Source organism: Neofelis nebulosa, chromosome 3 (genome assembly GCF_028018385.1).
Source record: "Neofelis nebulosa isolate mNeoNeb1 chromosome 3, mNeoNeb1.pri, whole genome shotgun sequence".
Classification (NCBI taxonomy): Eukaryota; Metazoa; Chordata; class Mammalia; order Carnivora; family Felidae; genus Neofelis; species Neofelis nebulosa.
The window spans coordinates 205,383,261-205,411,183 of NC_080784.1; the positions used below are offsets into that span (position 1 = coordinate 205,383,261).

At 55.1% G+C, this 27,923-nt stretch overlaps 2 protein-coding genes across 9 annotated transcripts in view; one reads left to right on the plus strand and one right to left on the minus strand.

The window, feature by feature from the left end:
• Positions 1–1,259, minus strand: part of GRK4 (G protein-coupled receptor kinase 4) — a 96,287-nt gene extending 95,028 nt beyond the window's left edge. For 5 of the 6 annotated variants that reach the window (XM_058719653.1, XM_058719654.1, XM_058719649.1 and 2 more), the window contains exon 1: positions 563–1,258. In XM_058719653.1, coding sequence (XP_058575636.1) covers positions 563–614 — 52 coding nt within the window. In that variant the 5' untranslated portion in view covers positions 615–1,258. Of the gene's footprint in view, positions 1–562 lie in introns of all 6 variants that reach the window. The other variant, XM_058719651.1, reaches the window with a different exon arrangement.
• Positions 1,260–1,476: 217 nt separating this feature from the next.
• On the plus strand, positions 1,477–26,871 carry NOP14 (NOP14 nucleolar protein). 3 transcript variants are annotated; one of them, XM_058719625.1, is made up of 18 exons: positions 1,481–1,734; positions 4,761–4,895; positions 5,415–5,556; positions 9,987–10,129; positions 10,609–10,743; positions 11,739–11,861; positions 13,533–13,664; positions 14,520–14,769; positions 15,694–15,824; positions 16,423–16,508; positions 17,522–17,657; positions 19,605–19,706; positions 20,219–20,372; positions 21,989–22,148; positions 24,302–24,449; positions 26,107–26,225; positions 26,375–26,530; positions 26,709–26,871. In XM_058719625.1, exons 1-18 carry the CDS (start codon positions 1,540–1,542, stop codon positions 26,806–26,808), a joined length of 2,547 nt encoding a protein of 848 aa, XP_058575608.1. In that variant the 5' UTR covers positions 1,481–1,539; the 3' UTR covers positions 26,809–26,871. The 3 variants fall into 3 exon arrangements, with proteins under 3 accessions (XP_058575610.1, XP_058575608.1, XP_058575609.1); XM_058719626.1 differs by lacking the exon at positions 1,481–1,734 and adding an exon at positions 3,983–4,162; XM_058719627.1 differs by lacking the exons at positions 20,219–20,372; positions 21,989–22,148; positions 24,302–24,449; ... (1 more) ...; positions 26,375–26,530; positions 26,709–26,871 and adding an exon at positions 19,776–20,212 and having other exon boundaries at positions 1,477–1,734; positions 19,605–19,728.
• Positions 26,872–27,923: the final 1,052 nt, after the last annotated feature.

Below are 27,923 nucleotides of genomic sequence, written 5' to 3' on the forward strand. Positions count from 1 at the left end.
GTCGGGCTCCGTGCTGACAGCTCAGAGCCTGGAGGCTGATGCGGATTCTGGGTCTCCCTCTCTCTCTCTGCCCCTCCCCCCCCCTCACTTTGTCTCACTCTGTCTCTCAAAAATAAATAAATGTAAAATAACAGTCCAAAAAGACTAATGGAAGGTCCTCGCTTAGGGTCGTTAACAGGATCGTCTTCTTCGTCCTTTAAAGACCGCAAAGGCACGGCTGTTTCTTGCCGGCTTCACTCGGTGGTCTGGCTTCCTCCTCCCAGGACAGGACCCCGCCAGCCTGTGCTGACGCACTGGAGGCTGCAGGACAGAGCAGGTTCACACCGACAAGAGTGGGGCGCAGGCCACCGTTACTTGGGCCCACAGGTGCTGAGAGGGGGGCAGGGCGGCGCGCAGAGCAGCCTAAGGCACCCAAGCTGACCCCTCGCTGTCTGGCCGCTGCGAATAGTGAGACGGAGCGGACGGTGGCTCGGGGCTTTGAGGGGATCGGGGTTCCCGGTCAGGGTCGGGGCTCCTCGAAGGATCTGAGTTTGCGGGGCGTCGGGCGCCCCTGTGCACCCACCTTGGCGCGCTTTCAGCAGCAGCGTGTTGGCCAAGAGGTTCTCAAGCTCCATGGCCCCTAGCCGCCGCCGCCGCCGCCGCGGCCGCTGCCTCCGCCGCCTCCGCCGCTGCCGGGCTCGGCGTGTGCGAGGGGGAAGGGGAGACGGAGAGGGCTCTGGCGCCTCCGGGCATCGCTCGCAGGACGCCACCCGCTCGGGAGGGTCCACAGAGGGCCCGGGGGAGCTGCCCCGCCGCCGCCGCCGCCGCCCCAGCTGTCGCGGCTCCGGCTGCTGCCCCTCCAGCCGCCGCCGCCGCCACGGCCACCAACCGCTTTGCTGCCTCCGAGACCGCCCGCGACGCCGCAGCTGCTTCGGAAGCTGCTGGCGCCGGCCCGGGGAGCCCTTGCCCTCGCGGCCCGGGCTTCCAGAGGGCGAGATGCTGGGGCGAGGGGAGCTGGCAGCCCGCCTACCGCCGGAATCTGCGGTCACCTTCCCCGCGCCAGGGCCCGGGCTCTCGGCCCCATCGCCCGAGTCTGGCAAGGGCAACGCTCTCCTCAGGGCCCGGCTCCCCAGCCGCCCAGAGTCTCCGCCGAGCCCCACCCCAGGGAGGGGCTCAGTGGCCGGGGCTCCCCGCCCCCCGGCGGCGACGGCTACGGCCGCCGCCGCCGCCACCGCTACCCACTCTCACAGCGGCCGGTTCCCAGAAGAGGGCGCTCGGGTGCACCTCTCGCCGCGGTGCGGCGCCGCGCAGGGCAGCAACGCTCCCAGAAGGCCGCGCGCAGGGAGGAAGTGGCGGGTCGGGAGAGCGTGGCCTGCTGGGAGTTGTGGTCGCTGGCCTGTAGGCGAATAGGCTAGCTTGCCGGTCGCTGGTGCGCCTCGCTGGCTCAGTTCTCGCGGGACGAGGGCGGGGCGGCTCTCAGGTCCCCGCACGCGTTTCCGGACGGAGCGATCCGTGCGGAGCGATCCGTGCGGCTGGCCGAGCGGGCCTTCGTGGTGGCTGATGCGAGCCATGGGGAAGGCTGGGGGTGTCGCGGCGCGCAGGAAGGGTCTGGGGGCCCCGGCGGGAGGCCGCGCGAGACCCAACCCCAACCCGTTCGAAGTGAAGGTCAACCGGCAGAAGTTCCCGGTCCTGGGCAGGAAGGCGCGCCACGCCGTGGGGCTGCCCGGGGTATCGCGCGCGCGGGCCGTCCAGAAGGTGAGTGGCGGGGGTCGCGCCTCCGGGACGTGGGGACGTGCCGGGGCCGCCGCGGTCCCCGGAGCTGTGAAACGGAGGTCCCGGAGGGCGCTGGCGCCCTGGGGCCGCTGGGAGAGCCAGATGCGCTCCTTTCAAGACATCAGACTCATGCCGGCACGGCTGGGCGTTCTGTGGTGTGTCGTGTGAGCCTTCACGCCTGCTGCCCTTGCACGCGCGGCGGTGACGTTGCCCTGGAAAGCTGCTGCCGCTTCGTCGAGGTGCAGCACACGCGTGTTCGTCTCTCTCGGGCGTGGGTCATCGCTTCTGTGCCCCGTGACCCCTGCGCACACCTCCTACAGCCTTGTCTCTCGGGGACTCTGAGCTATTGGTTCGGGGATTGTGGATGCTGTTCTTCCCCGGGTAGGCAGACACGGGATGGGGATGCTTCACAGACGTTTGGAGAGCACGTGTTTCTGTCTTTCCAAGCGCAGCACCTTGTCCCTTGAGAGGAAACTGAAATGCTTCCTTCTTTCCTGTACTTAGGGTTCCAGAATAATCTGCACCTCTCCAAGTCAGTGCAGATGGAATTCTCTATCTATATGCAGCCTCTGAGACGCGTTCTTTGGTTTGTTTAGGATATTTGTTGTTACTGTAAGGAACATACACTAGTGTTTTATTGAAAAGTTAAGGTAGGTGGGGAAGTTAAGGCACAGAAGGGGCGTGTATGTTTCCCAAGGTCTCAGAAGTGGTTTGAATGTCTGTGAAGCCTTAGCTCTGTTCTAGCTGCTGGGAGATAAAGGTCAACTGAGACTGGACCCCCTGCCTTCCAGGGCGGCCGACTGTGTCCTGTCATACAGTGTGCTATCCGGTCCAGCTTTGAACGGAATCAGTCGGCATCCTTCCTCCAAGGAGTGGTCAGGACAAACTTAGGATGGACTCTGATCAGTGCCCCGGGGTCCACCCCAGGGCAGGCTCTGGGATGGGATGGTGTGGGCTCTACAAGAGCCGTGTTTATTTTCACCCCCTAGGCCTCAGTATTCTCATTGCTAAAGTGGGGATGGTAATAACCGTCTTTCTCTGCCAGTGGTTGTAAGGTTAAGTAAATAGCACATCGGGCACATAGGAAGCATTCTAGCATTCTCTAAACACGAGCTATTGTTCTTAAACTTCTCAGCTTGTCATTGTCAGACTCCTTCACAGTCTGGCCCAACCTGTTGTCCTTGCTTTGCCTCTTACAACTCAGTCTGTCCAAAAAATCCTACCTTACCTCCCCAAGGCTCCCAGGGGCTGGTGCAGGTCACCGCCTCCGATACTTTCCCAAGCCCTACGGCCCCAACAGGGCAGGTTGCTCACGCCTGTAGCACCTGGTGGACTCACCTGTCAGGTGCCACACCTCCACGTGCCCGGGGCCCCACTCCTCCGTGCTCTGTGCTGAAGGCCTGGGGCGAATGGCCTGCAGGGATGTGTTGGTGCCTCCTCTGATCCCCGGTGCTTGGCCCAAGTACTTAGTAGAAACAGGCCTTTGAAGGATTCAGAAGTAGAACCTGAGCGCTTTGGGGGCTGACAGTCTGGAGGAGGTACAGTAGGAACATCAGAAACTTCTTCCTAGTGGGAGCCACACTGGAGCTCGGAAGGGCAAGCGGAATGTCACAGGTGGGGACCAAGGCACGTCGTCCCCTGTCGCGGAGAGTGTGGCACGGCATGGGGTGGAAGAACTCAGAGCTGTCCCAGGGGAACTCAGGTCATCCGGGGCGGTTAAAGCTGGATGTGGGGGAGTGGGGCAGACAGGGTGGCAGGGCCTGGGGGGGCCGCGTCTTCTCAGTGACAGTCCCTCGGAAGTAAACGCACTGGCCCACGTGCCCTCTCTCTTGTCAGTGGCAGCGCTTTGGGCAGCACGCGCCATCGCACGGCCAGGCGTCACCCTCCTCAGTTCTCACAGAACTTGTGAAACAAGAGTTAACGTGGCCATGACCCCTCACACCAGAATAGGCGTCGTACTAAGGAGTTCGTATCGAATCCTCGCCGTCAGCCTTACGAGGGAAGTACTGTTACCCCATTTAATGCATGAGGAACCTGAGACAAGAACGGTTCCAGGCCTTTCTTCAGGTCAGGAATGGAGGAGCCGAGACCCAAAGCTAGACTTGAGTGTGATGCACACCGTGCCCGGCTCTGTCCCGAGCCATCTTGTGGCTCCCGTACCGGCAGCCTGAGGTGATCACTACCATCACTTCCCTTTTATAGGTGAGGCCTCTGGTGGACAGAGAGGTGAGGTGCCTCCCAGAGTCGGAGCTGGGAAGTGGCGGGGCTGGCGGAATTCAGTGTCCACACGCTTGACCTCACCTCCTGGGCCTCACACACGTGAATGACCACGAAAGTGCCACGCGTACTGGTTCGGAGTCGCAAATAACCTTTAGCAAGCAGACAGATTTATGGATCTGGAATCCGAGAGGTAACAGGGATTGACTGTTTACCAGCAAAGGCACGTATGTACCAAAGAGAAAACGGGCACGCCTTACTACAGCCTTTGTGTCTGCGATCGGTTATGGCGTTACGGTTTACACACAGGGCTTCCTGTTCAAGTCCTTGTTCATGTCTCCCTTCCTCTCAGCCAGAACCTTAGCTCCTCCAGCTTCTCCACCTGGTGGAGCTCCCCCTGCGTGCTCCAGCGTTCTGCTTTCTTTTGGTTGCTGTTGTTTTTTCTTTAACCTTTAGTACTGGGCATGGAGGTCCCCACGCGTGCTCTAGGGAATCCCCTGAGCCCCAGACAGTCCTCTCTTCGTCTCCATTGTATGGTGGCAACCCAGCTTCCCTCGGTAACCGAGGTCAGTCTTTCCAGCTGGCAGCTCAGCCCCTTTATTTTGACTGTTGGTTTCAGTGGTCTGAGGCGTACAAAATGGCCAGGTGGCAGTGTCGTCTTAAGCTTCATCGGAACCATCCCGTGTCCCCTTGTAGGAACGTTTTCCCTTTAGGGACCAAGATCGCCAAGCCATCAGAGCTCCGAATTGCACTGGGACCAGTGTGAGATTTTCCTGTGATCTGTTTTCCAGCGTACCCAGACGTTACTGAAGGAGTACAAAGAAAGGGATAAGTCCAATGTATTCACAGATAAGCGCTTTGGGGAATACAGTAGCAACATGAGCCCAGAGGAAAAGATGATGAAGAGGTTTGCCCTGGAACAACAGGTATGCAGGACAATTGGAGGAGGGTCTTATGTTGCAGACTGAACAAGAGTCCAGCACAGGGAGAAGGCAGTTGCCCCGTGCCCGTTGTTCACCTATACTTGTGTGGGCACTCACGCACGAGGTGCAAATCCTATACCTTGTCTGCGTAGGCCAGGGGGAAGCAGCCTTTTGCAAATACCGCTTGGGTGGAAGAGTAGCTTAACTAGAACGTGCAGCAGGATGTGTCCTGGCGTTCTTGACTCAGTTGCTCCTGCGGCTTGGTCGGGTGGATTGCGAGTAGGTTGTGGAACATCCTGGTGGGTAAGGCTGCATGAGTTACCGGTGGCTGAGCTGGCCCGCTGATTTGGTTACCTTCCGGGGGTTCTGTTTATATCTGAATCACTGCTCACATGACCCAGAATAAACTGGAAGCTGCTTGGGCTGCATTGTTACATTATGTAAAGAGTGGAAGAATAACTGGCTTTTGCTATTAAATGGTGGGGAATTTTTAGGAAATTGATTTTTTTTTTCTTCTGTCAGCGACAACATGAAAAGAAAAGCATCTACAACCTCAACGAAGATGAAGAATTAACTCATTACGGCCAGTCTTTGGCAGATGTCGAAAAACATAATGACATTGTGGACAGTGACAGTGATGCTGAGGAGAGAGGAACGCTGTCTGGTAAGGGCCGGGAGTGGGGGCAGTCTGCTCATCATTACTTTCGTCCAGCCCTTGGAGACCTAGGAAAATGTGGGATACAAGTGCCACATCTCTAGCCTCTCAAGAATTGTACACGTGACAGGGTCTTTTGTGTATTTTTTCACTATGTCCAGAGGGTGTATATGTACATAGAAAAAGGCTTTTGTAGGCTGAGAAAGCACTTCCGTATCCCTTATCTTATTTGAACTTCACCGCAGCTCATTTTTACCCGTAGCTCAGAGAAACAAGGTGATCAGTGTGACCCATGATTCAGAGCCATGGGTAGAACCCACCTCACTGACTCTGCCCTCACCCACACTGCTTTGCTACCCCTGTTTAGTCAGTTTGGTCTGAATGTTTGAACTAACGGTTTTACGTGGTTCTTTTAGTCTTTATTACCGTGGAATCAATTATGGCAGTTTGGGGAGTAGTTAATACTGGGCTTCTTATTTATAGATGGTATCATGGTACCAAAGGAGATAAAATTTAGCTTCGGGGCAGCTGGGTGACTCAGTGGGTTAAGCATCTGACTCTTGATTTCGGCTCAGGTCATGATTCACAGTTCGTGGGATCGGGCCCCACTTCGGGCCCTGTGCTGACAGCACAGAGCCTGCTTGGGAATCTGTCTCTCCGTCTCTCTGCCCCTCCCCTGCTTGTGTGCATGCTTGCATGTGCGCTCTCTTTCTCAAAATAAACAAACTAGTGGCGCCTGGGTGGCGCAGTCGGTTAAGCGTCCGACTTCAGCTCAGGTCACGATCTCGCGGTCCGTGAGTTCGAGCCCCCGCGTCGGGCTCTGGGCTGACGGCTCAGAGCCTGGAGCCTGCTTCCGATTCTGTGTCTCCCTCTCTCTCTGCCCCTCCCCCGTTCATGCTCTGTCTCTCTCTGTCTAAATAAATAAACGTTAAAAAAAAATTTTTTTTTAAATAATAAAAAAATAAAGTAAACACACACACACAAAAAGTGTCCCATTTTCTAACATCTTCAGAAGGATGCAGAAACTAAAACTGACTTAAAGCTTTTGTCTTTACAGTGTGTGGAAAGCTAAGGCATTAAAGCCGCGATTGCCCTTTGAAATTTGGATGCTCCTGGGGTCAGAAGGCTTAGGACGCAGGGCACACATGGTTCTGTTGCATGGCACTGGGGATGGGACCACAGCTGTGCTGAGACTGGGGGGTTGTAGAAGACTAGTTCCGCCTTCTGTGCCTTTCTCTTTGTCTTCTCATTGTTTGAGATTGTTTTGAGTGCTTAAGTGTTAAACACGGTCACTTAGCTGGTCATAACTCACTGTGGTAAAGGTAAGCGTTGACACCTTCGTGTTTCCAAACTGGTCTTCACAAGGTGAGTGGCCTTGGCCTTATTGGCACAAGAGGCTGTGATTCTCGGGTGTCTGGAGGAGACGCTGGATTCCATGTCTTCCTGGTGTTGGGTCTTAGGGGCTTGACTGTTCATTAGAGATTTCCTGGCATCCTTTGATTTTGGCTATAAGCTCACCAAAACCCAGGTAACTTAGAAAAGAAAGGCTCTTATATTTGAAAATATGTGCACTTACTATAACTTCACAAAGGAATCATTTGGAAACGCATTCTGTTTTGTCCAGCTGCATGACACAGTATAGTCTCACGTATTAGGAGAGGTGACAGGTGGCTGTTACTTCCTTGTGTAGCTGCAGAGGCTGAGGTTGAGGCTGGGCATTGGGAACTTGCCTGGGGCTGCAGAGCCAGGTGGAGCTACGCCTCACATCCCTCTGGGTTTGACTTAAACCGGAACCACAGTGTTATTCTCTATCACGTTACGAAAACAAGCATTTAACATACTGTAAACTATAGTTGGATTTCAGAATACATGAGTATCTAAAAAGCTTTCTAATTGAATCCTAATATAAGCACACTGACGGAAGATTTTTTTTCCAAGACTGAATTTGTTGTTTTTTGGGGTTTTTTTTTAATGTTTATTTATTTTGAGAGAGTACGCGTGTGCGTGCGTGCAGGGGAGGGTGAGAGAGAGAATCCCACACCGACTCTGCACTGTCAGCACAGAGCCTGACTTGGGGCTCAATTTCACAACTGTGAGATCATGTCCTGAGCTGAAATCAAGAGTCAGACACTTAACTGACTGAGCCACCCAGGTGCCCCATGACTGAATTTCTTATGTAATACCACCTTATTAGTTAATGGTTTGTCTACTTTTATTTTCAGAAAATATTGTAAATAGTCTTGAATTACTAAAATACTAAATAGTGTTTTCTGATAAAGTTTCTAGGAAACAGAGGAATTGTTTATTAATAAATACTGGCTTATGTAGCAGGCACTGTTCTTGGTGCTATAAGAATAGCCGTGAATTGGGGCACCTGGGTGGCTCAGTCAGTTGGGCGTCCAACTTTGGCTCGGGTCATGATCTCGCAGTCTGTGGTGTGGGTTCGAGCCCCGCGTCGGGCTCCGTGCTGACAGCTCAGAGCCTGGAGCCTGTTTGGGATTCTGTGTCTCCCTCTGTCTCTCTCTGCCCCTCCCCCGCTCAAGCTCTGTCTCTGTCTCTCTCAAAAATAAACAAACATTAAAAAAAACCATAGCAGTGAATAAAACCTTCCTGCAACTTATTACTGGGAAGACCCAGACGATAAACAAAAGATGTCACTAAATTATATGGAATAATTGAAAGCAAAGTGTTGTAGGGTAAAAATAAAGTAAGTTCCAGGCTGAAATGTGCCAGTCAGGTAGTCTTGATTTTAGCCTCACTGAGAAAGAAGGTGGTGATCACATAAAGATTCAAGGGCAAGAGTGTCCAGGATGATCCTTACTTCAGGTGGGAACATGCCTGGGGCGAGGGATGATAGCAGGTGGGTGGACCAGAGCTACCTAAGCCACAAGAAAGATTTTGGCTTTTACTGAGGACCTAAAGCCATCAGAGGGCATGGAGCACGACTTCGCCTGTGGGGCCGAGCCAGGAGGATTGCCGAATGAATTAGATACGGGTGTGGGAGGAGGAGAGGGATCGGAAGATTCCCAGGGTTTCTGCCCGAGCACCTGTTAAGGTGGGACTGCCAGACATTGGGAGGGGCTGGACCGTGACACAGACTGGCTTCAGGCGGTTTGAAAGGCTGTTAAACCTTCGCGGGAGGCCTCAGGCCTGGAGCTGCAGCTTTAGGGGTGGGAGGGAAAGAGCGGATGAGGCATCCTGGAGCTGCTGGAAACCACTTAGAAAAAAGCCTTTCCCGGAGGGAGTGGGAAGGGTCCCGAGCCCCTGGTGGTAGGCACAGTGAGAACTGGTGAGCCTGCCTCGGCAGGGAGCCCATCCAGCAGTGATGGGGAGCCCGGGCGACCCAGGACTCAAGGGCCCAGGAGCAGTGAGGGTGATAAGAGCGCCTCAACGGGAGAGAAATCAGATAATGACCCGATAGAATGAGAAAATTTGATTTGGGACAAAGGTGGTTGAATTGCTCAGGTCATTTCCTTGAGTAGCTGGGAAGGGATGGCCCAGACACTTGTGTGGTAATTGAGGGGCCGAGGATGATGCCCCAAAGATGCTCTCTGGTTGGGTGGGCGAGACTTCTAGTTTTCTCAGCTGAGAGCGGGTGGAAACGGAGCCCCAGCCCTGGTGAGTGGGCCGTGGAAACGATGTCACCGACCGGCAGCCTCAAGAGCCTGGCAGTGTTACATACGATGCGCTTCCTTCCTGCACACACGTTAACCTGCGCGGCTGTGGCGGGGGCAGGTGCTGTTGCGATCTCAGCAGGTGGCGGCAGCATTAACAAGAGGGCTGAGGCTGCCAGCAGTGTGGGACCCTGGGCCCCGCTGGGGAAAGCGGCCTGGACGTTCTGTTTCTGTTACTGGAAGTGAGTATGGCTTAATGTATAAGCCTCCATTTTCTCAGCTGAGATACTGGGTTTTTAAAGGAGTCTTTCCATTCCAAAGGTGATGATTCCCACAGAGCTTTCTCTCTCATCTGCCCTGGTAAGTGGGGCCGGCTGAACATAAGTGTCTTATGCTGCTGGCTCGGGTTCCTGCCCTCGGGACTTTTTAACCTCCGAGTCCCTGCCCAAGAAGGTGTGAAGAATGGAGGTTCTGGTGCAGCCTGATCCTAAGATTTCCCTCCTAAGACACATCACTCAGCTTGTTTAATTGAATTTGCTGGTCTTTTATGCAATGCAATCAGCAAGTAGATCCTTGGGGTTTCCAGTCATCAGGTCATGATCAAGTGGTATTCTATGTCTGGGTTTTCTTGGAGAGGTCTTGGGTGTTTCTCAAGTGCCACTGTGCCTGTGGTCTCGTGCAGCTACTGCGTGTGACCGTTTTTTCTTGAATACAGAATTGGTTCTCAAGACCACACTTGGGTAAACGCTGGTGGACCAGGGCAGGAAGTGGGTCCTGCGCCAGCGCCTGGGCTTCACAGACGTGTTTTCTGTTCTTTGTTGCCAGCCGAGCTGACCGCCACCCATTTTGGAGGTGGTGGTGCCCTCCTTCACAAGAAAACTGCTCAGCAGCAAGGCGAGGAGGGGGAGAAACCACGGTCACGCAAAGAACTGATTGAAGAGCTCATTGCAAAATCAAAACAGGAGAAGGTGCGCTAGCGAACTCGGTGGGGGCCTCCGTCACCAGAGACGCTCGCAAAACACTTTGGGACTTTTTTCCTTGTGCACCTTTAGGCTGTAGCTACCATTTTTCTGTGTACTTAATAGAAGCATTAATTTTGAATAGGGGTATTTTATTTCACCATGTATATACTTCTCATGGTCCGTTGTGTTTTGGGGAGGGGTGTTTTTTGTCTGGTTGGGTTTTGTATTTTGACATTATTTTATCATTGTTTTACTACCGGCAGACTGTTCAGAGCGTCTTAATGAACAGTTTACAGCAGGAAATTAGTTCTGTGTGATGAGATTTTGTAGCTTTCCTTTTACAATACTGATTTCTCATGGTCTCTCTATTCTGCTGATGCATGAAGTGTTGACTCTGCGTCAAGTGTGGCCTGGACACTGACGTGGGGCTGCTCGGTCGGGGCCCAGCAGTAGTGGCACACACCGTGTCTGTTCTCTTTCCCCAGAGGGAGAGGCAGGCACAGCGAGAAGATGCCCTGGAGCTCACAGAGAAGCTGGATCAGGACTGGAAAGAGATCCAGACCCTCCTTGCACACAAAACACCCAAGTCTGACAACAAGGACAGAAAGGAGAAGCCCAAGGTGGGTGTTGAGTTGGTTGACCTTTCTCTGGGAAGAGGTGGAGGCCGGCGTCTCCTCTGGCCTGTTCTGACATCAACAACTGTTTCCTTTTCTCTTGGTTCCTGCATCCTCCGGTGGGCAGGAACTTTTCCTAATGCATGTGGTGTCCGCGTAGAGAGACAAAAAGTGACTTCCATATCTACTCCTGAATAATTAAACTAAAGAAAATGGTGGTTTCTTGGTACGAGAAGTCCTCGAGGGTGAGACCTTCTTCAGGTGGTGTTTGAATTTTCCTATTACACGTTTGTATGTCTATGTATACAGTTACTTAGTTTTCCCTCCAAACAGTATATGGTTCCTACCACATTCTTTTTAGTCCGAATTGCTGGAAAAGCTGCATTTGCATGAGTGACTGGCTTCTAGGAATTACCTAGGATCTCACTGGATGACTGATGTGTGGCCAGCGTCCACCTTTGTGAGCCACTCTCACTGTCGCTGCTGCCTTTACCCAACCCACATTTTGCGGGCTTCATGCCTAATGAGCAACATTTTATTAAAGCAGGTATGTTTTTAGAAGAATTTCCCAGGAGTGAAAATTCCTATGTGTCTTTACTTAAAGTGCCCTCAAGACTGAGGCGCCTGGGAGGCTCAGTCGGTTAAGCATCTGACTTCAGCTCAGGTCACGATCTCATGGTTCATGAGTTCAAGCCCCGCGTCGGGCTCTGTGCTGACAGCTCGGAGCCTGGAGCCTGCTTCAGATTCTGTGTCTCCCTCTCTCTCTCTGTCCCTCCCCCACTCATAGTCTATGTCTCTCAAAAATAAACATACATTAAAAAAAAATTTTTTTTTTTAAAGTTCTCAAGACTGATTAGAATAGCTTTCTTTCAAGAAGAAAAGACTCAGATATGGTTTGGCTTCATCCACCATGGTGTCCAGGGATTACTGGACATGCAGGAAGTGGCTGTGCAGGTCATTTTAAAAAACCCTAAAAATGAAGTTCCTTCTTTCTGCCCTAGCCTGACGCATATGACATGATGGTCCGTGAACTTGGCTTTGAAATGAAGGCCCAGCCCTCTAACCGGATGAAGACACAAGAGGAACTGGCAAAGGAGGAGCAGGAGCGGCTTGAGAAGCTGGAGGTATGGGTGTGACTGTGACCATGACCTGGGGCCCAGCGCCACTCGGCCCACGTGGTCCACGCGGGAGGCCTTCCTTCTGCCTTCTCTGAGGAGGGTCGCAGATGCACTGTTTTATCACAGGAATCTTAGACTATTTGAAGTTTATGTTGATTTTACTATAAATATCTTTTTTATTATAGAAGCAAGAAAAATGCAGATAATACTCAAATACACCAAGTAAACAGTGTTTGCTCTAATGCCTGTACCTCAGAGCAACTGCTAACTATAAAGTGTACTGCTTTCTGAACTTTTTTTTTGTGCCTTAAAGAAGCCTTTTAAGATTTCATACGTTGGGGCGCCTGGGTGGCGCAGTCGGTTAAGCGTCCGACTTCAGCCAGGTCACGATCTCGCGGTCCGTGAGTTCGAGCCCCGCGTTGGGCTCTGGGCGGATGGCTCGGAGCCTGGAGCCTGTTTCCGATTCTGTGTCTCCCTCTCTCTCTGCCCCTCCCCCGTTCATGCTCTGTCTCTCTCTGTCCAAAAATAAATAAAAAACGTTGAAGAAAAAAAAAAAAAAAAAGATTTCATACGTTAAAGCAAAAATTGGGGCACCTGGGTGGCTCAGTCGGTTAGGCATCTGACTTCAGCTCAGGTCACGATCTCATGGTTCGTGAGTTCAAGCCCCGCATTGGGCTCTCTGCTGTCAGCTCAGAGCCCACTTCGGATCTTCTGTCTCTCTCTCTCTGCCCCTCCCCTGCTCACTCGCTCTCAAAGGTAAACAAACACTGGGGCTCCCAGGTGACTCAGCTGATTGAGTGTCTGACTTCAGCTCAGGTCATGATCTTGCAGTTCATAGTTCAAGCCCCACACCAGGCTCGCTGCTGTCAGTGCAGAGCCCGCTTCAGATCCTCTGTCCCCCTCTCTCTGCCTCTCCCCTGCTTCTGCTCTCTCAAAACTAAAAAACGTTTTTTAAAAATTGAATAAGTAAATGGGGCGCCTGGGTGGCGCAGTCGGTTAAACGTCCGACTTCAGCCAGGTCACGATCTCGCGGTCCGTGAGTTCGAGCCCCGCGTCAGGCTCTGGGCTGATGGCTCGGAGCCTGGAGCCTGTTTCCGATTCTGTGTCTCCCTCTCTCTCTGCCCCTCCCCCGTTCATGCTCTGTCTCTCTCTGTCCCAAAAATAAATAAAAAATGTTGAAAAAAAAAAATTTTTTTTTAAAAATTGAATAAGTAAACATTCTAAAAAATATACGAATGTTGGCACACCATTCTATATCCCTTTCGGTACAGCCACATCACGAGCCTCCTCTGTCACCTGCGTATTTCCAAATAGCGGTGTGGTTGGGCTTGCGGCTTGGACACACAGACCACACCGCGGGGTGCCTGCCCTCTTCGGTGGCTGTGCACTGGGGAGTTAAGTCTGCATAATTTAGCCAGAAAGACCTTAGAACCACAGGCTTGCCTTCCTTGTGACTAGAACATCCTTGGGCCACAGCATTTATTTTCATTCCTGTGCGATAGGAAGTCCCCCACTTGATGCCTGCTCACCTGGCGCCTGCACGTTAGAAAAAAGACAGCAGGCTCAAAGCCGCTGCCGCAGGGACCGGGGCCTGGGGGAAGGAGGGCAGGGACGGCGTGCCTCCTGCCGACGAGCTCTGTGAGCCCAACAGGCGGCTTTGCTTTCTTTCCCGCTCAGGCTGCCAGGCTGCGGAGAATGCTCGGAAGGGACGAGGACAGCGGCACCAAAAAACCAAAACATCAGTCAGCGGATGACTTAAATGACGGCTTTGTCCTGGACAAAGACGACAGGCACTTGCTTTCTTACAAAGTGAGTGTTTGCCTTTGCTGGTCGGCTTGCTCTTTGAATTCAAAAGCAGTTTCCGGTGTCTCGTTTAATGGGTTTATCACAGGTGGAGAGTGTAAATCTCTGAGAACACTCATGCTCTCTGTATCTGGGTGTCCCTGGCGGGTCAGGTCCCATGCCTGGAAGCAGGCTGGCTGCCTGGAGAAGGGGCACGCTAGTCCCCTGCTGTGAGTTTGCCTGTTAACATCGGCCGCTTTGGTTTATGAGGGCTCAGCGTTGCTGTGGAGCGAGTTGAGCAAAATAATCGAGTTTCTGAAACCGGTAGTTTTTAGTTCACAAAGTCTGTAAAGTCTACACCCTTTCCCCTTTAGAGCGAATCAGGTTTCAGGGCGGGAATACAGACACAGTTTTTTCAGCAGAAAAGGGTCCGAGGCAGGAAACGGAGTGCTCACAGAACACCGGGCTATTGAGCAGGAGGGGACAGTCGGGGGTCACCCCCAGGTGTTGAGGTCCTGCCACCTCCAGGTGCAGCCCAAATGTTATGAAGTCCCTGCTGACCAGTCATCTCCCAGCCCCAGAGCCAGTGGTGAGACACTGCAGACGTAGCCACCAGAGCCCATGGCCGCTGGTGCGCCTTCCACGCCTTGCCGCCCCGTGGCAGGAGCTAACCCTTGCCCAGAGCCCTGGCGACCGGGATTCAGGAGGCTGGCGGCAGGCCCTGCGGTTCAGGAGCTCACCGAGGTGGGGCCCGGTGCCCGAGGGCGAGTGCAGCACAGGGTTGGTGCTCCGTGTGCGGCGTTTTGACGTGGTTACAGGATGTGCCAGCTGCGTGCTCCCCGGGGAAGTGAGCCTGCGGTGTCCCTGTCTGTTCTACTCCAGGATGGAAAGGTGAGCACCGAGGAAGAGCAAAGCAGGGAAGCCGGTGATGACAACAGTGACGAGGAACAGGGTGAAGGCCCGAGCGAGGACTCAGAGGAGAGCAGTGGCCCTGATGGGCACTCGGACCTGGAATCGGACGTGGAGAGCGAGGAGGACAGAGAGACCCAGCAGGCTCCAGGGAAAAGGCTGAAAAGCGATGGTCACAAAGCTCGAGAAGCTGCCAGAACAGAGCTGCCCTATACCTTTGCAGGTAGACCGTTGGCTTTTCTTATGTCTTGGGATGACCTCCACGACCTGGCGATACGTCTGCCTCGCTGGGGCCCCTCTGAGGAGTGGGGGCCGAGGGCACGCTTCTGGGCACACGGACACCTGCCTACCTGTGAAGTCTTGGCTCGTGGTGTCATTCTCCCCGCTGTCTGGCCGGAGTGTTAGCCAGCCTTTGTGGTGTGACTGCAGGTGGTTTTGTGGGCCCACGGCAAAATGAGGACGCCACGTGCCTTTCCTTAGAAGCTCTCTGTGCTCTTTCCGTGGCCAGCCTTTTGTGGTGGAATCACGGCCGCCCCGGAGAGCCAGGGCAGGGCCTGGGAAGTTGGGGAGCCGCCTGTGAGGAGGCTTCCCGTGTTCAGACCTGGGCAGTTGAGTGGCCACATAGCATCTTATAGCAAACGTGGCATGTCCCGTTGTCTGGTTTGCAGAGAAGAATCATCTGGTTCTGGTGAGCAGCCCTAGGTTGTCCCGTGACTTAGGGTCACTTCCAGAGGAGACACTGGCGGGCGAGGCCTGCGACTGGTGGGAGTCTGGGGGTGGTGACGGCACCCACATGGCTTCTTCCGTGTCGGTCTGAGCCCAGTCTGGACCCTAGAACCAGGGCCGTGCCCCTTGAACCTCCCGTGTGCTGGCCGTGGAGTCGTCGTCTCACTGGGGCTGTGCTCGGGTGCCTGTCACTGATCGTAGCTGTCCCACCTCACCTCAGCCCCACGACGCTCTGGAGCACATGTCAGATGCACCAGAGGTAGCTGTGGTGTGAGGCGAAATGTGTCTGTAGAATCGTGTGAAATCGTGTTCTGGTGAAGTATATCACTAATGTTCCTTTCCGTTCTTAACCTCTGGGTTATCAGAAACATGAGTCTCATTTTGAATAGTAACCGTGGCACGTGTTTTGTGTTTTCGATAGCCCCTGAGTCCTACGAGGAACTTAAATCCTTGTTATCAGGGAAATCGACGGAAGAGCAGCTCTTGGTGGTGGAGAGAATTAAGACCTGCAACCACCCCAGCCTCGCGGTGGGAAACAAAGCGAAATTGGAAGTACGTGTTGGGCGTTGTGGGTGGCAGGGCAGCCCCGCTCTGGGTCAGAATGCTGACTGTCCCGCGGTGCGCCTCAGCGCCTCGCGGCCGTGAGCACCGCGCGGTGACCGCGGAGGGGGGGTCGGGGCAGGCCGAGGGCCACCTCTGCTGACCACGCAGGCCCAGGAGGAGGCACCGTTGCCCTCCGCCTGCAGGCGAGGAAAATCAGGCTCAGGGAGTGGCTCACCTGGCCGTCAAGCAGAACTAGACTTAGGGAGATGAGTAACCGGGAAGGTGCCCCTCTTCCCGCTGGGCGCGCGCATTCACGGGGCAGGTGGCGGTGCTGGGTGTGTGCTTGGTTGGTCTTCAGGCTCGGGTGTTGTCCGCCATGACGGACGAGCGCGCACCTCAGCCCGCAGCTGTCCCGTTAACCCACCGCCCAGTGTTCCGCAGGAATCTTGGCCCGCGTTTCGCAAGGTGCCCCCGTCAGTGGCCCTGAGGCGTGTGCGCACGCGCTTTAGTCAGAGTGTAGGTGGCGGTGCCTTGCACGGCTTGCGTGCCTGTGGTCTTTATTCTGGGGCTCAGCACTGAACTCGGTTCCCAATCTGTGTTCCTGCAGAAACTGTTCGACTTCCTCTTGGAATACATTGGAGATTTGGCTACAGATGACCCACCAGACCTCAGAGTAATTGATAAATTGGTTGTGTAAGTACAGATGATCCAGTTGAACTGGATCACGGGGCTGAGTTGAACAACTTTTACCCTACTTACAGCCACAAAAATACACCTCGGAGTTACTAAGGTTGCCCTTGTAAATAGACCCCACAGCATACACCAGCTACGGTGATCTCAGTGAAGACGCCCCCTCTGCATGGCGTTAGCACACTGCTCCTATCACCCTGGAGAGCGATATGATGGTACCTACAAACAGGTTGACTTTAAGACAGTTGAACACTTCAAACTCGTTCCTGGTGTTTGAAGATTAGCTTTCTGTTTCGTTCACCGGTACAATTTCGAGCTCTGCTCAGACAGGTGAAAGGTGTTTGGGACACGTGGTAGACTCCATCGTGGTGTCCAGGAACCCGCCCGCCCCAGGTTCACGCCTCAGTGGACCCTGACAGGCTCATGCTGTGAGCGTCAGGGAGGTTGGTCCCTCTGGTCTGCCTGTTCCCACCCTGCCCGGCGATGGCCGGGGCCCTCGCTGCACCAGAACTCCTGTGAAAGCAGGCCCTGGAGCGCGGCACCTGGGCCGGGTCATCGGAGGGAGGTGTGGGGGAGGGAGGATTAAGTGAGCACGAGTAGCTTATGGGCGCCTCTCTGGGGCCAGCCACACACTGTGCACCCCACCCCCCATGCCACCTTCTGCCAGCACGGCAGGGCTCACAGAGGGTTCCCGTGGACAGCGCCTTGGCACGGTCTTCTGAGTGTGGCACGTAGAACGAGCCGCTGATGGCATTACCTGTCACTACCATTGCTGCTCAAATCTCAGGCTGTTTGAAGAGATGGCGAAAGTAAGTGTAGATTGTTATAGAACAAGCACTACTGGAAAAATTACCTGGATCGCCAGGAAGGCCAGCCAGATCAGTAAGAGGAGAAGTGGCTTCATCCAGGGGCTTCCCGTGCATCACAGGGAAACGGTGAACGTGAAGTCTGGGGGCTCTTTTTCTGTTTTTGTTCTCTGGAGTCATTTTCACCTGACCTGTGTTTCTGATTAACAGGCAGTTATATAATCTTTGCCAGATGTTTCCTGAATCTGCAAGCAGCTGCATACAATTTGTCCTCCGAGATGCCATGCACGAGATGGAAGGAGCGATTGAGGCCAGAGGCCGGGCACCGTTTCCAGGCCTGGACGTGGTGAGCAGGGGTGTGGTCTCAGCCACCAGGGGCCAGTGGCATTGGCCCCTGGGAGGGCTGACTGAGCACCGTGCGCAGTTACTACAGTGTGCGTAGTTAGAGCTTCCGGACTGATCTGGAGAACAGGCTGGAACTAGGTGGGAAGGACTGTTTATCCATTAACAGTGAACTAAAATGTGTTTCGTAAAAGAGGAGACTGTGGTTTGATTCCACGCCAGTGGGGCTGTGCGTGGCCTTAGTGGCAGAGAGACTTTAGGGCGAACAGAACACGTATGTTTTCCTACGGCCCCGAGCCCTCGTGCTGGAGCTGCTCTGTCCCAGTGTCTGCTCACTGAGGCACCTGCGTGGCTCCGAGGTTTCTTACGGTCCCGTAAGAGCCGCGGGCTGCCCTGTCGGCCTCGGTGACTTTGAAGAAATACTTGTTCCGTCTGTCCCACTTCAGGCTTTTCTGTGGAAATGTAACAGTGATTAACAAACTTAAAAATACAGGATTTACGTGCCTGGTTTTAAAGCCTCTCCAGAGCAGGATCTGAGCCAGTGTCCATGCACCGCTGCTGCAACTTCCTTCTGTGAGCCTCGGCCCTTAGCAGACTCTCCCTGTTTACCTGCTGATTGGTGGCCAAGGAGACACAGCCTGTCTCCCCACGGAGTGTCTGTGCAGAGACCGTGCAGCAGGGCCATAGGCAGCGCCTGGGCCCCATCCCTGCTCCTTAGATGAGCTGTGTGGCCCTGGCCTTTCTCCTCGTCTGGAAGCGGGGGTGACGGTTACAGTAATGCCTGCCCTAGAGATCTGATGTGAGGATTCATGACCTAACACGCGGAATGTGTCTGTGTCACTGCCTGGGTGCAGCAGTCACTAACCTGGGGCCATCACCCCTCACGACCGTTCCTTTAGCGGACACTCGTGGTCTGCTGCTGGCAGAGTGAGGGGTCGCGGGGGGCGGGGGTGCTGGGGGCCAGGTGGGCTGTCCTCCACCTCTGCCTCCCTGTGCCTTGTGTCCCCTGGAGTCCCAGGTCAGAGTGAGGTCGAGGGCTCTGTGGGAGGCCCTCCTGGTGGGTCTGTGGTTGACCGTCGAGCCCCTGCCAGGAGCTTCGGAAGGAGTGGGGTCTCCTGGGGTGCACCTGACATTTTCAGAGTGGTCTAGTTCTGGGTGTTTTGGGGGATTTCTTGGTGCCTTTGAACAAGATGAAGGGTCTGCAGATTCGACGCTTTTCTGCTTTAATCTGTGAACCAGCCTCTTCGGTGCCTCCCAGGGTGGGTAGCCTGTGGGTGCACCTTTCCCTGTTAGTCCCTGAAAAGTAACTGCCTGTGATTGTCACCCTCCTCCCCCCCGTCTTCGGGGCCCCCATCCAGTGCGTGCGGCCTCGTCTGTTTTTATCCCAGAGCCACCACTCACGCCCCGGTTCTTCAGGGCTGGGCCGAGCCTGGTGCAGTGGGACTCTGTGCGTTCTTTTCTCCTCTTCCCGACCCGACCCGGCACTTGTCTGCCCCGCCCATCTCCCTGTCTCCAAGCCTCGGCACCTGCCTTTACCCATGAGAGAGAGAAACGGTGGCCTGTGGTCTGTAGCGTAGCTTTAGTCTCCACGGCTCCCACTCTGAGTCTAGCTGAGGGCGATCTCACGTGTTTGAGAGGAATTATTTTGGTGAGCGGTCCTCCCGTGTCCTCTGCCCGTTTCTGCCAGGCCGTCGGCGTGTTCGTCAGTGCTTAGCGGCTGCTCTGGTGGACTGTGGCGCGTGTGGTGGGTGTGAGCCAACACGTGCAGGGAGGTGCCGCCCTGGCTACCGGACGGCGGCGAAGGTGGGACATGGGTGTGACGTCGCAGGCGCTCCGCTGCCCTTGACCGGGACGGTCAGAGCCCGATTTGCCGCCAGGCCCTCTGTAAAGGTCGTGTTTGAACTTCACTCTGCTGTGTCTTTAATCTGTGTGGTAACGCTTTGTCTTTTAGCTCATTTATTTGAAACTGGCTGGGATGCTGTTTCCGACCTCTGACTTCTGGCACCCCGTCGTGACGCCTGCGCTCGTGTGCATGAGCCAGCTGCTCACCAAGGTACGTCCTCGGGCCCCGCTCGGTGAGCCCGTGGCGGCGCAGGGCTTGTGACCCTCGGGGCCACGGGAGGGAAAGTCATCCAGCGGGGCCTGTGGAGACGACCAGTCAGTATCTCTGAGGCTAGAAGTGGCCCCAGACGAGGTTACAGAGGATGTGACACCAGAGAAGACAAGTTCATGGTGAAGGCATCAAGTCTGATGTGGGGTCTTGTCCCCATTTTGGCTTTAAAAAGCCCAGATAGTCTCGTTCTCCTTGGTCAGGCGTATGGCTGGTTCACTAACGGCGGTACGTGCCATTGTAACTGTTCTTGGGAAGGGAGAACACTAGGGTCGCCTCCCCTGAATACAGCACGCAAGGGAGACACACACGCACGCACGCACACACACACACTCCTCTGTGCAGGTGAGGCTCTGGGGCCACACGTCTCACCCGGGAAGCCAGGTTGCATACCTGGTGCAGCCTTCCAGAACATCACTCCTGACCGCTGACCATGCCCTGTGCCTCTGTGCCAGTGTCCGGTCCTGTCCCTCCAAGATGCGGTGAAGGGCCTGTTCGTGTGCTGCCTGTTCCTGGATTACGTGTCCCTGTCTCAGAGGTTCATACCTGAGCTTATCAATTTTCTCCTCGGGATTCTCTACATCGCAACTCCAAACAAGCAAAGCCAAGGTGAGCTGGTTTGAGGGAGCTTTCTCAAGTTCATTACACGTTAGCATTCTTTTTGAGGACTTTTAAAAGTAACTCGTACTACTTGTAGAGGGTGTGGGACGCGGGAACGTTAGGCCAAACCATCTGGAACCCTGCTGTCCAGAGGAGCAGCCTTTCCTTCCCCCGCTTTTGTTAATGTTTATTTTTGAGAGAGAGCGCGCATGATTGTGTGGACACACTGCACCCTGAGAGAGTCGGGACCCTATTGTCTGTGTCCCCCGTGTCAGCCGGCAGCCACGTGCACGAGCCTGGACGGTGGCATGCTGGGTATGAAGCACAACGACCAAGACTTCCTGTTAAAGATAATAAGACACATCAGGGTTTTTTATATTGATTATGTGTTGAGATAATGTTTTTACATTTTGGGTTAAATAAGTATGTCATTAAGATCTCTCTTTTCATTACTTTCTCTTGCAACAAGAACTTCTCACTCACTCTGCGTGGCTCACATCGTCTTTCCAGCGGCTCAGCCCTCCTCTGTGTAGTTTCTAGTTTCTACTGTGGGGATTTTGGGAGGAGTAGCCATCAAAAGCAACATTATGACAGGAGGGAGCTGTAGTGTTTGTTGATCTTCTAGATTGCACCCTACTCTCCACTCCCCTGTCTGCCTCTGGCCACGCCCAGGATGTGACCACACACCCTGCTTCCCTCTTGGGTTGTCGAGGTGTCACTTGATCTCTGCCCCTCGCTCTTTTGTGTCCGTAGGATCAGCTTTCCCGCCCCGACCGTAGATCGTGTCTCAGGGATAAGGCGCAGATCTGATGCTGCCTGTTGTGCAGAGCACCTCACCAGTGCTGGGGCGGGGGCGGTGGGACGATTTCAGACCTTCAGGGGTGCGGCTAAGGGAGCCCAGCAGCTCCTCTGTCCAGTACCCTAAACATGGGGCCTGTCCTACTGTCCCCTTGTGACCTCACGGCAAAACCTCCCTGCACGCCGCTCTGCTCCCTGGCCACTGACCCCCCATCACATGCTCCAGCGTGCTAGGTGTGCTTTTGGGCCCTGGAGAGGCTCAGTCGTGCCCCGGGAACCTGCTGCAAGATGGTCATAGCCCAAGGTGAGGGCTGCAGTGAGATGCACTGGACGCTGGGGTGGGGGGAGGCGGGGGGCAGGCTCGCTGTCAGCCCACCTTCCCCTCCCCCTTCGCCTGCTGTGCCTGGAGCCCACCAGGCCTGGCAGGCCGTGCTTGCCGCCTCAGTTGCTCTTCAGGGCGGTAACTGGGTTAAGTCCTTGTCACTGGCGTTTGTCCTCTGTGACAGGCGTTCTCTGACCTGGCTGGTCAACTGTACCATCTGTCTCCCGCCCTCCCCCTGCTCTGCTCCACCGTGATCTTTCTGACACTCAGTCTTGTTCACTTCTGTCGTGTAGGTGTTGTCTACTGCCTGTCTCCCCGGCGAGGTCGGGGACCTGGTCTGTTCCCTCAGGCACACCTACGAAAGCTGTAGTCCCACCCATGCGTGATAAAAATAGGGTGTGTGTGTCAGAAGTGAGTTTTCTACAGGCCTCACCATGTAGAGCCTGCCCTCTGAGCCCAGTAATGCTCAGAGGCTGTCTCTGTCCTTGTCCCACCTGGAATTCAGGTTACACTCTGGTGCACCCTTTCAGAGCATCTGGGAAGAATTCAGACTTGCTTTTGGTTTCTGATGAAGAGGACATAGCCACATGGCAGAGGAGAGGCCTCTCCCTCCACTGGGCAAATGGACTGAAGGCCCAGACTAAGACGGAGGCCAACCACATGAGGTAGGTGTATGGCCTGGGGCACCTGGGAGGGCGTGCCTCAGTGCCTGGCCTGGAGCCAGACATGACCAGGAAAGCACTCAAAGGACGCACCAGTGTCCACTCTGCGGAGGATGTAAACTTAACATGTTTATATCCTCTAAAGACTCTACAGAAAAGCTGTTAGATCCAATAAGTTAATTCAGTGAAGTAGCAGAATACAAAGTCAACAAAAAATGTCAGCTGCATTTCTATGCACAGTGAACAATTGAAAAGAAAATTAGAAAATTTTACTTACAGTAGTGTCAAAAAGAATAAAATATAGGAATTAACCAAGGAGGGAAAAGACTATCGAAACTATAAGAGATCACTATAAATAAATGGAAATACATCCCATGTTCATGGATAGGAAGACTTAATCACCTCCAAATTCTGTCACATTGGGGATTAGGTTTCAACATGTGAATAGGGGCAGGTCACAAACACTCCGTCTACAGGAGGAGGAGTATGAGGAGGACCAGGGGTTTTTGTCAGAAGTCTTTATTTATTCTCTGATTTTCAGAATTGTGGATTCTTTCAAGTGTTCCTTTGTCGTAGTAAAACAACAGAAGGTTTACCATGCTAATCACTTTTTTAAAATTTTTTTTAAAGTTTATTTTTTGAGAGAGACAGAGCATGAGTGGGGGAGGGGCAGAGAGAGAGGGAGACACAGAACGCAAAGTAGGCTCCAGGCCCTGAGCTGTCAGCACAGAGCCTGATGCAGGGCTTGAACTCACAGAGATCGTGACCTAAGTCGAAGTCAGACGCTCAACCAGCTGAGCCACGCAGGTGCCCCGGGTCTTAGTCATCTTTAAGAGAGCAGTTGAGTGGTATTAAATATATTTGCACTGCGGTGCAGCCACCACACATTCATCCCCGGAATCTTCTCATTTGCAAGACTGAAATTGTATACCTATTGTACACTCCCTCCCCAGCCCCAGACTCCCACCATCTACCTTCTGTCTCTGTGGATGTGGCTCTTCTAGGGACCTCACTGAAGTGGAATTACAGAGTATTTGTCTCTTCATTTTTGTCTTATTTCACTGAGCATACTGTCCTCAAGGTGCAGGTATGAGAATTTCCTTCCCTTTTTTTTTTTTTTTTTTTTTTTTGATTTTTTTTTTTGGAGAGAGCATGAGCAGGGGAGAGGGGGCAGAGGAAGAGAGAGAGGGAGAGAATAGCAAGCAGACTCCACGCTCAGCACAGAGCCCCACATGGAGGCTTGATCCCATGACCCAGGGATTGTGACCTGAGCCAAAATCAAGAGTCAGATGCTCGACCGAGCCACCCAGGCACCCGAGAATTTCCTTACTTTTTAAAGGCCGAATAATATGCCATTGTCTGAATGAACCACATTTTGCTTCTCCACCAGCGGACACTTGGGTTCCTCCACATCTTAGCTATTGTCAGTAATGTCGCAGTGGATGTGGGTGTACAGGTATCTCTTTGAGGCCCTACTTTTAATTCTTGTCAGTGTATGTTCAGAAGCAGAATTGCTGGGTCATATGGTAATTCTGTGTTTAATTTTTTTGATGAGCCTCCACTCAGCGCCATGTTTTACATCCGCACCAACAGTGCACAGGGTTCCAGTTTCTCCACATCTTCACCAACATTTATTATTTCATTACTATCATTTTTTTAGTAATAGGCATTCTCATGGGAATCAAGTGCCAACTCGTGGTTTTGATTTGCATTTCCCTAAAGACTAGTGACGTTGAGCATCTTTTCATGTGCTTATTGGCCATTTGTATGTCTTCTGTGGAGAAATGTCCGTCCAAGTCCATGAAAGGAAAAAAAACCTGTCCTAAAATTTTGAAGATCTGTCTGCTTGATTTTGCAAATAGTAATTTAAAACCTAACACAGAGCCACTCTCCCAAAGTTGTTACTGCATTTCCTACAACGGTCCTTTAGACTTGGGGACGAAAGGTGTGTTTCGCGGTGTTTCTGGCCCGATGCCGTGAGCCGTCGGCTGCTGTGGACACTGCGCGGGCAGGGTCTCCGCTCCGGTGGCCCCGCGGCCCGGGACAGATCTCAGAGTTGAGTGTTGCCAGGGTGGTTGGCGGAGGCAGTGACCGACGGGAAGGAGCCGGCTCCCGTCTGGCCACCGGCCCTGACGCCGGGTGTCGCCCTCTTGCAGACTGTCCTGCCTGGCCGTGTGTCTGGCTTTGGTGAAGCGCTGCGTGCTCACGTACGGCCCCCTGCCATCCTTCCACGACATCGTGCGGCCCCTCCGGGCCCTGCTGACGGAGCACCTGGCCGCCTGCAGTCACCCCCAGGAGCTCCAGGTGAGGCTCCCCAGCCACCTCGGGTGGGTGGGGAGCAGGTCAGGGGGCGTTCCTGTCACGAGGCTGTGACTCTAGGAATCGGGGACACCAACGGGAAGGCGCAGTAGCGGGGTGCCGAGGGAGAAGGCACTCGGCCTGCACGGCGTCTGGCTTGAGAACCTGGTCTGAGAGCTGCCCTGTGGTCACGTGCCCTCTGGGCTCCGCATCCCCTGAGCCTCACAGGTTTTCTGAGAACAGTCCCACGGTTCTTTACAAGGTGACAGAAGCCAAGAAGGACCCCCTCAGTTTCTCTCAGCGGATGTCTTCAACAGCTGCCGGTTGTGTGGCACGTCTTTTGGTCGTGCCTTCGTTAACCTCCAGACCCTCCTTCCCGTGGGTGCCCCGCCTCCCCACCCTGTGTCCTCTGGAGTCGTCCCCAGCCGGCCATAGGCTTCTGTCCGAGGGGCCGTCAGGGCCCGTCAGAAGGCGAAGGCGGGACTGTGGTGTGTCAGGCCAGGCGAGCTGGCACACTCCCTTCACCCGCTCGGACCCCGTCATCTGCAGAGTTGACACCTGCCCTTTTCTCTGCCTGCAGCGCTGTCCCTAAAGACCGGTGGCTCGTCCCCTCGCTTTCCTCAGGAAGCCGGGCCGTCTGGGAGGGAGTGGCCCCTGCTGCTCACCCCCTCCCTGGCCTCTCCTCCACAACACATTGTCATGTCTCTCCCCTGCTAGCACAGGGACAGGCCGTGTCCGTGAGGACAGGAGCTCAGCCGTCCCTTGTTGGACACCCTCCGAGCCCGGGCGGTCCACACGGAGTCACCTCAGCATGTAGAGATTGAGGAGGCTAAGGTGTCAACAGCTGTGTCTTACTGTAGGTGTGGCTGTGGCTTGTCCTTTAAAGGACAGAGTGGCTCTCTGGTCCTGCGGGATTTGGTCTGACCGAGGGGCCTCGATGGTGCTAATGGACCCGGGGCGAGCCAAGCTGGCCGTGCCTCACGTGCAGTTCCTGTGGAGATGGGGCTTTTGGCCTCAGAAGCAACTGTGTGGGCCGGGGGTGAGGGGTGTTGTGCCCGTGGTGCCAGAGGCCTGAGTTCCAGGACACAGCTATGTGAGGGGAAAGGAACCGTCAGTATGCCGGCTTCTAGAAGGTTCCTCAGAAGTCACAGCCGTGGTGAAGGTACCTTAACCACCTGGTTCTGTAAGGTCAGATCACAAAGTCGGGTAGAAACTCAGTCTTGCCCCCATAGTGTGGCTCCCCGTTGGCTGTCCCGTATGTGTCCTTAACGGGTGGATCGCTGGCGCCCATTGTGAGCAGTTTCTCTGGGGAAGGAGATTCCACTGTGTCTGCCGGACGCCAAAGCACAGGCGGTCCTCACTCCTACGTGTGCCAACAGAACACCCTTTTGCACGGGTCTCGGTGGCCCTGCAGTCCTGCCAGCCAGAAGTGGGAGCCAGGACGGGAGCCGGCCCGCCGTGCACCGGCCCCCACCCCTGTCGGCATGAAGGGGGCTCCCTCACAGCCGGGCCCTCACCCCTTTACTTAGCGGAGGAGGCCGGAGCCAGAGGGGCGCAGCAGGGGGGCCGGGTCTCTGACCCGTTTCCCGCCCGGGGCCCGGGGCCCGGAGGCCACACGCCGGCGGGCCTGCCGCAGCCTCCCCTCCGCCTGCCCGCGTTTCAGGACCTGTGCCGGAGCGCGCTGGCCGCCATGGGGAAGCAGGAGCGGCGCTACCGGCCGCTGGTCTGTGAGAAGAGCAAGCCCGTGCCGCTGAAGCTGTTCACCCCCCGACTGGTCAAAGTGTGCGTAGCCGCGGCCCCCCGGCCCCGCTCTGAGGGGTCCAGCCCCGGGGCGCAGGAGGGCTCGGGATGGGGAGGGGGGTGGGGGGAAGAGCCACAGGGGGGCAGACTGCCCGAGGCGGGCGGGCTTGACCGCGGCTCTCCACTCTCAGCCTGGAGTTTGGGCGGAAGCAGGGAAGCAGCAAGGAGGAGCAAGAAAGAAAAAGACTGATCCACAAACACAAGCGTGAATTTAAAGGGGCCGCCAGGGAGATCCGCAGGGACAACCAGTTCCTGGCTCGGATGCAGCTGGCGGAGACCCTGGAGCGGTGAGGAAGCCGGGGGGCTGCCTGACGGGGCGGGGGGGGGGGGGGGGGGCGAGGCCTGGGCCCCTGACGCCCCGCGTCTCCATGGGTCCGGCGCCCGCGTGCTCGTTAGCGGCTCGCGGGCAAGACATCCTGCAAAACAACTAATCCAGAAAATGGGGTTTTGTCCTTTGCTTTGAAGGGATGCGGAAAGAAAGCGAAAAGTGAAACACCTTTTTAACAGTCTGGCCACACAGGAAGGGGAATGGAAGGCTCTGAAGAGGAAAAAGTTCAAAAAGTAAAGTTTCGCACATTAGGCGAGGAGATCCTGTAGACTGAACGTAATAAAGGCTGCTGAACTGTCAGTGTGACTTCTTCTTCCCCGCGCCACAGCCCCACAGTCCTCCGTGACAGCCACACCGACCGGCCGGGACGGACTCCTCCGTCGTCCGGACAAGCCTCGCTGAATCACAGGGTTTGGGACTGAAGGGATCCTGGCCAGCTTCGTGTTGGGACGACCACAGAAATCGGTGTACCTGGCAGGTGATAACGGGGCCCGGTGCCGAGGCCTCGCCTCCCACAGGCCGGCGCTGGAGGCCAATGTCACACAGCTTGTGGTCACACCAGCCAGTCCTGCGAGGTGGCCCTGGGACCTGCACTGAGACACCAGTCCCTGAGGTCACACAGCCGGCCGTGGCAAAAACCACAGAGATTTGAGGACTGGCCAGGGGGATGTGGGGGACCCAGGGAGTGGCTGGCAGGACGGCCTAAGTGTGGTGGGAAAGAGGAGGTTGGTTGGTGGGGAGAATTGGCAGTTTGCTTTTGGACAAATCGGATGGTGCTGGAACTCTACGTGGAGTCCGGGGCCAGGATGCCCCTGGAGCACGTAGGGCTCAAGCCCCGACTACAGAGAGCAGCCTTGGGAATGAGGGAGGAGCACTCAGCCAGCCTCCCCTGGGTCGCCAGAGACCGGTTCGCCAGCTGTGTGGCTCCACAAAGCCAGGAGGCCCCCGGCAGCTGTCACGGGCACGGACCAGGCTGGCGTCACCTCCTCGATGCGCAGGCCTGGCCAGCTGGCGTTCAGCCCCGGGATCTCGTGCACCCGGGCCTCGGCCCGACGTCCTGCTCTTCAGTCCCACGAGGCTGGACCGGGCCGGCAACAAGCCCTAAAGCCCCAGCTTTGGATCACGCTATCACTCTGCTCCCCCCGCCCCCGGGGCCTCTCTCCAAACCCCCTGGACATGAAATTCTCGGAAAGGTCAGGATCTGTGTATCTGGCCCAGCCCAGCCCTGCCTCTTCCTGCAGGGATTCTGGAAGAAGGGATGAAACCCAGCTAGGACCACCAGCCTGCCAGGGGCAGGACCGAGGGCTGCTCCGAGCCTTCTGAGACACTCTTTCCAACTCGTGCCTCCTGCC

Excerpts from the sequence above, each read along its gene's own strand:
- NOP14 (XM_058719625.1), top strand. The coding sequence starts at position 1,540 with ATGCGAGCCATGGGGAAGGCTGGGGGTGTCGCGGCGCGCAGGAAGGGT. Across the intron at positions 19,707-20,218 it reads TGAGCCAGCTGCTCACCAAG|TGTCCGGTCCTGTCCCTCCA; the intron begins GTACGTCCTCGG and ends CCTCTGTGCCAG. Across the intron at positions 26,226-26,374 it reads ACCCCCCGACTGGTCAAAGT|CCTGGAGTTTGGGCGGAAGC; the intron begins GTGCGTAGCCGC and ends CTCCACTCTCAG.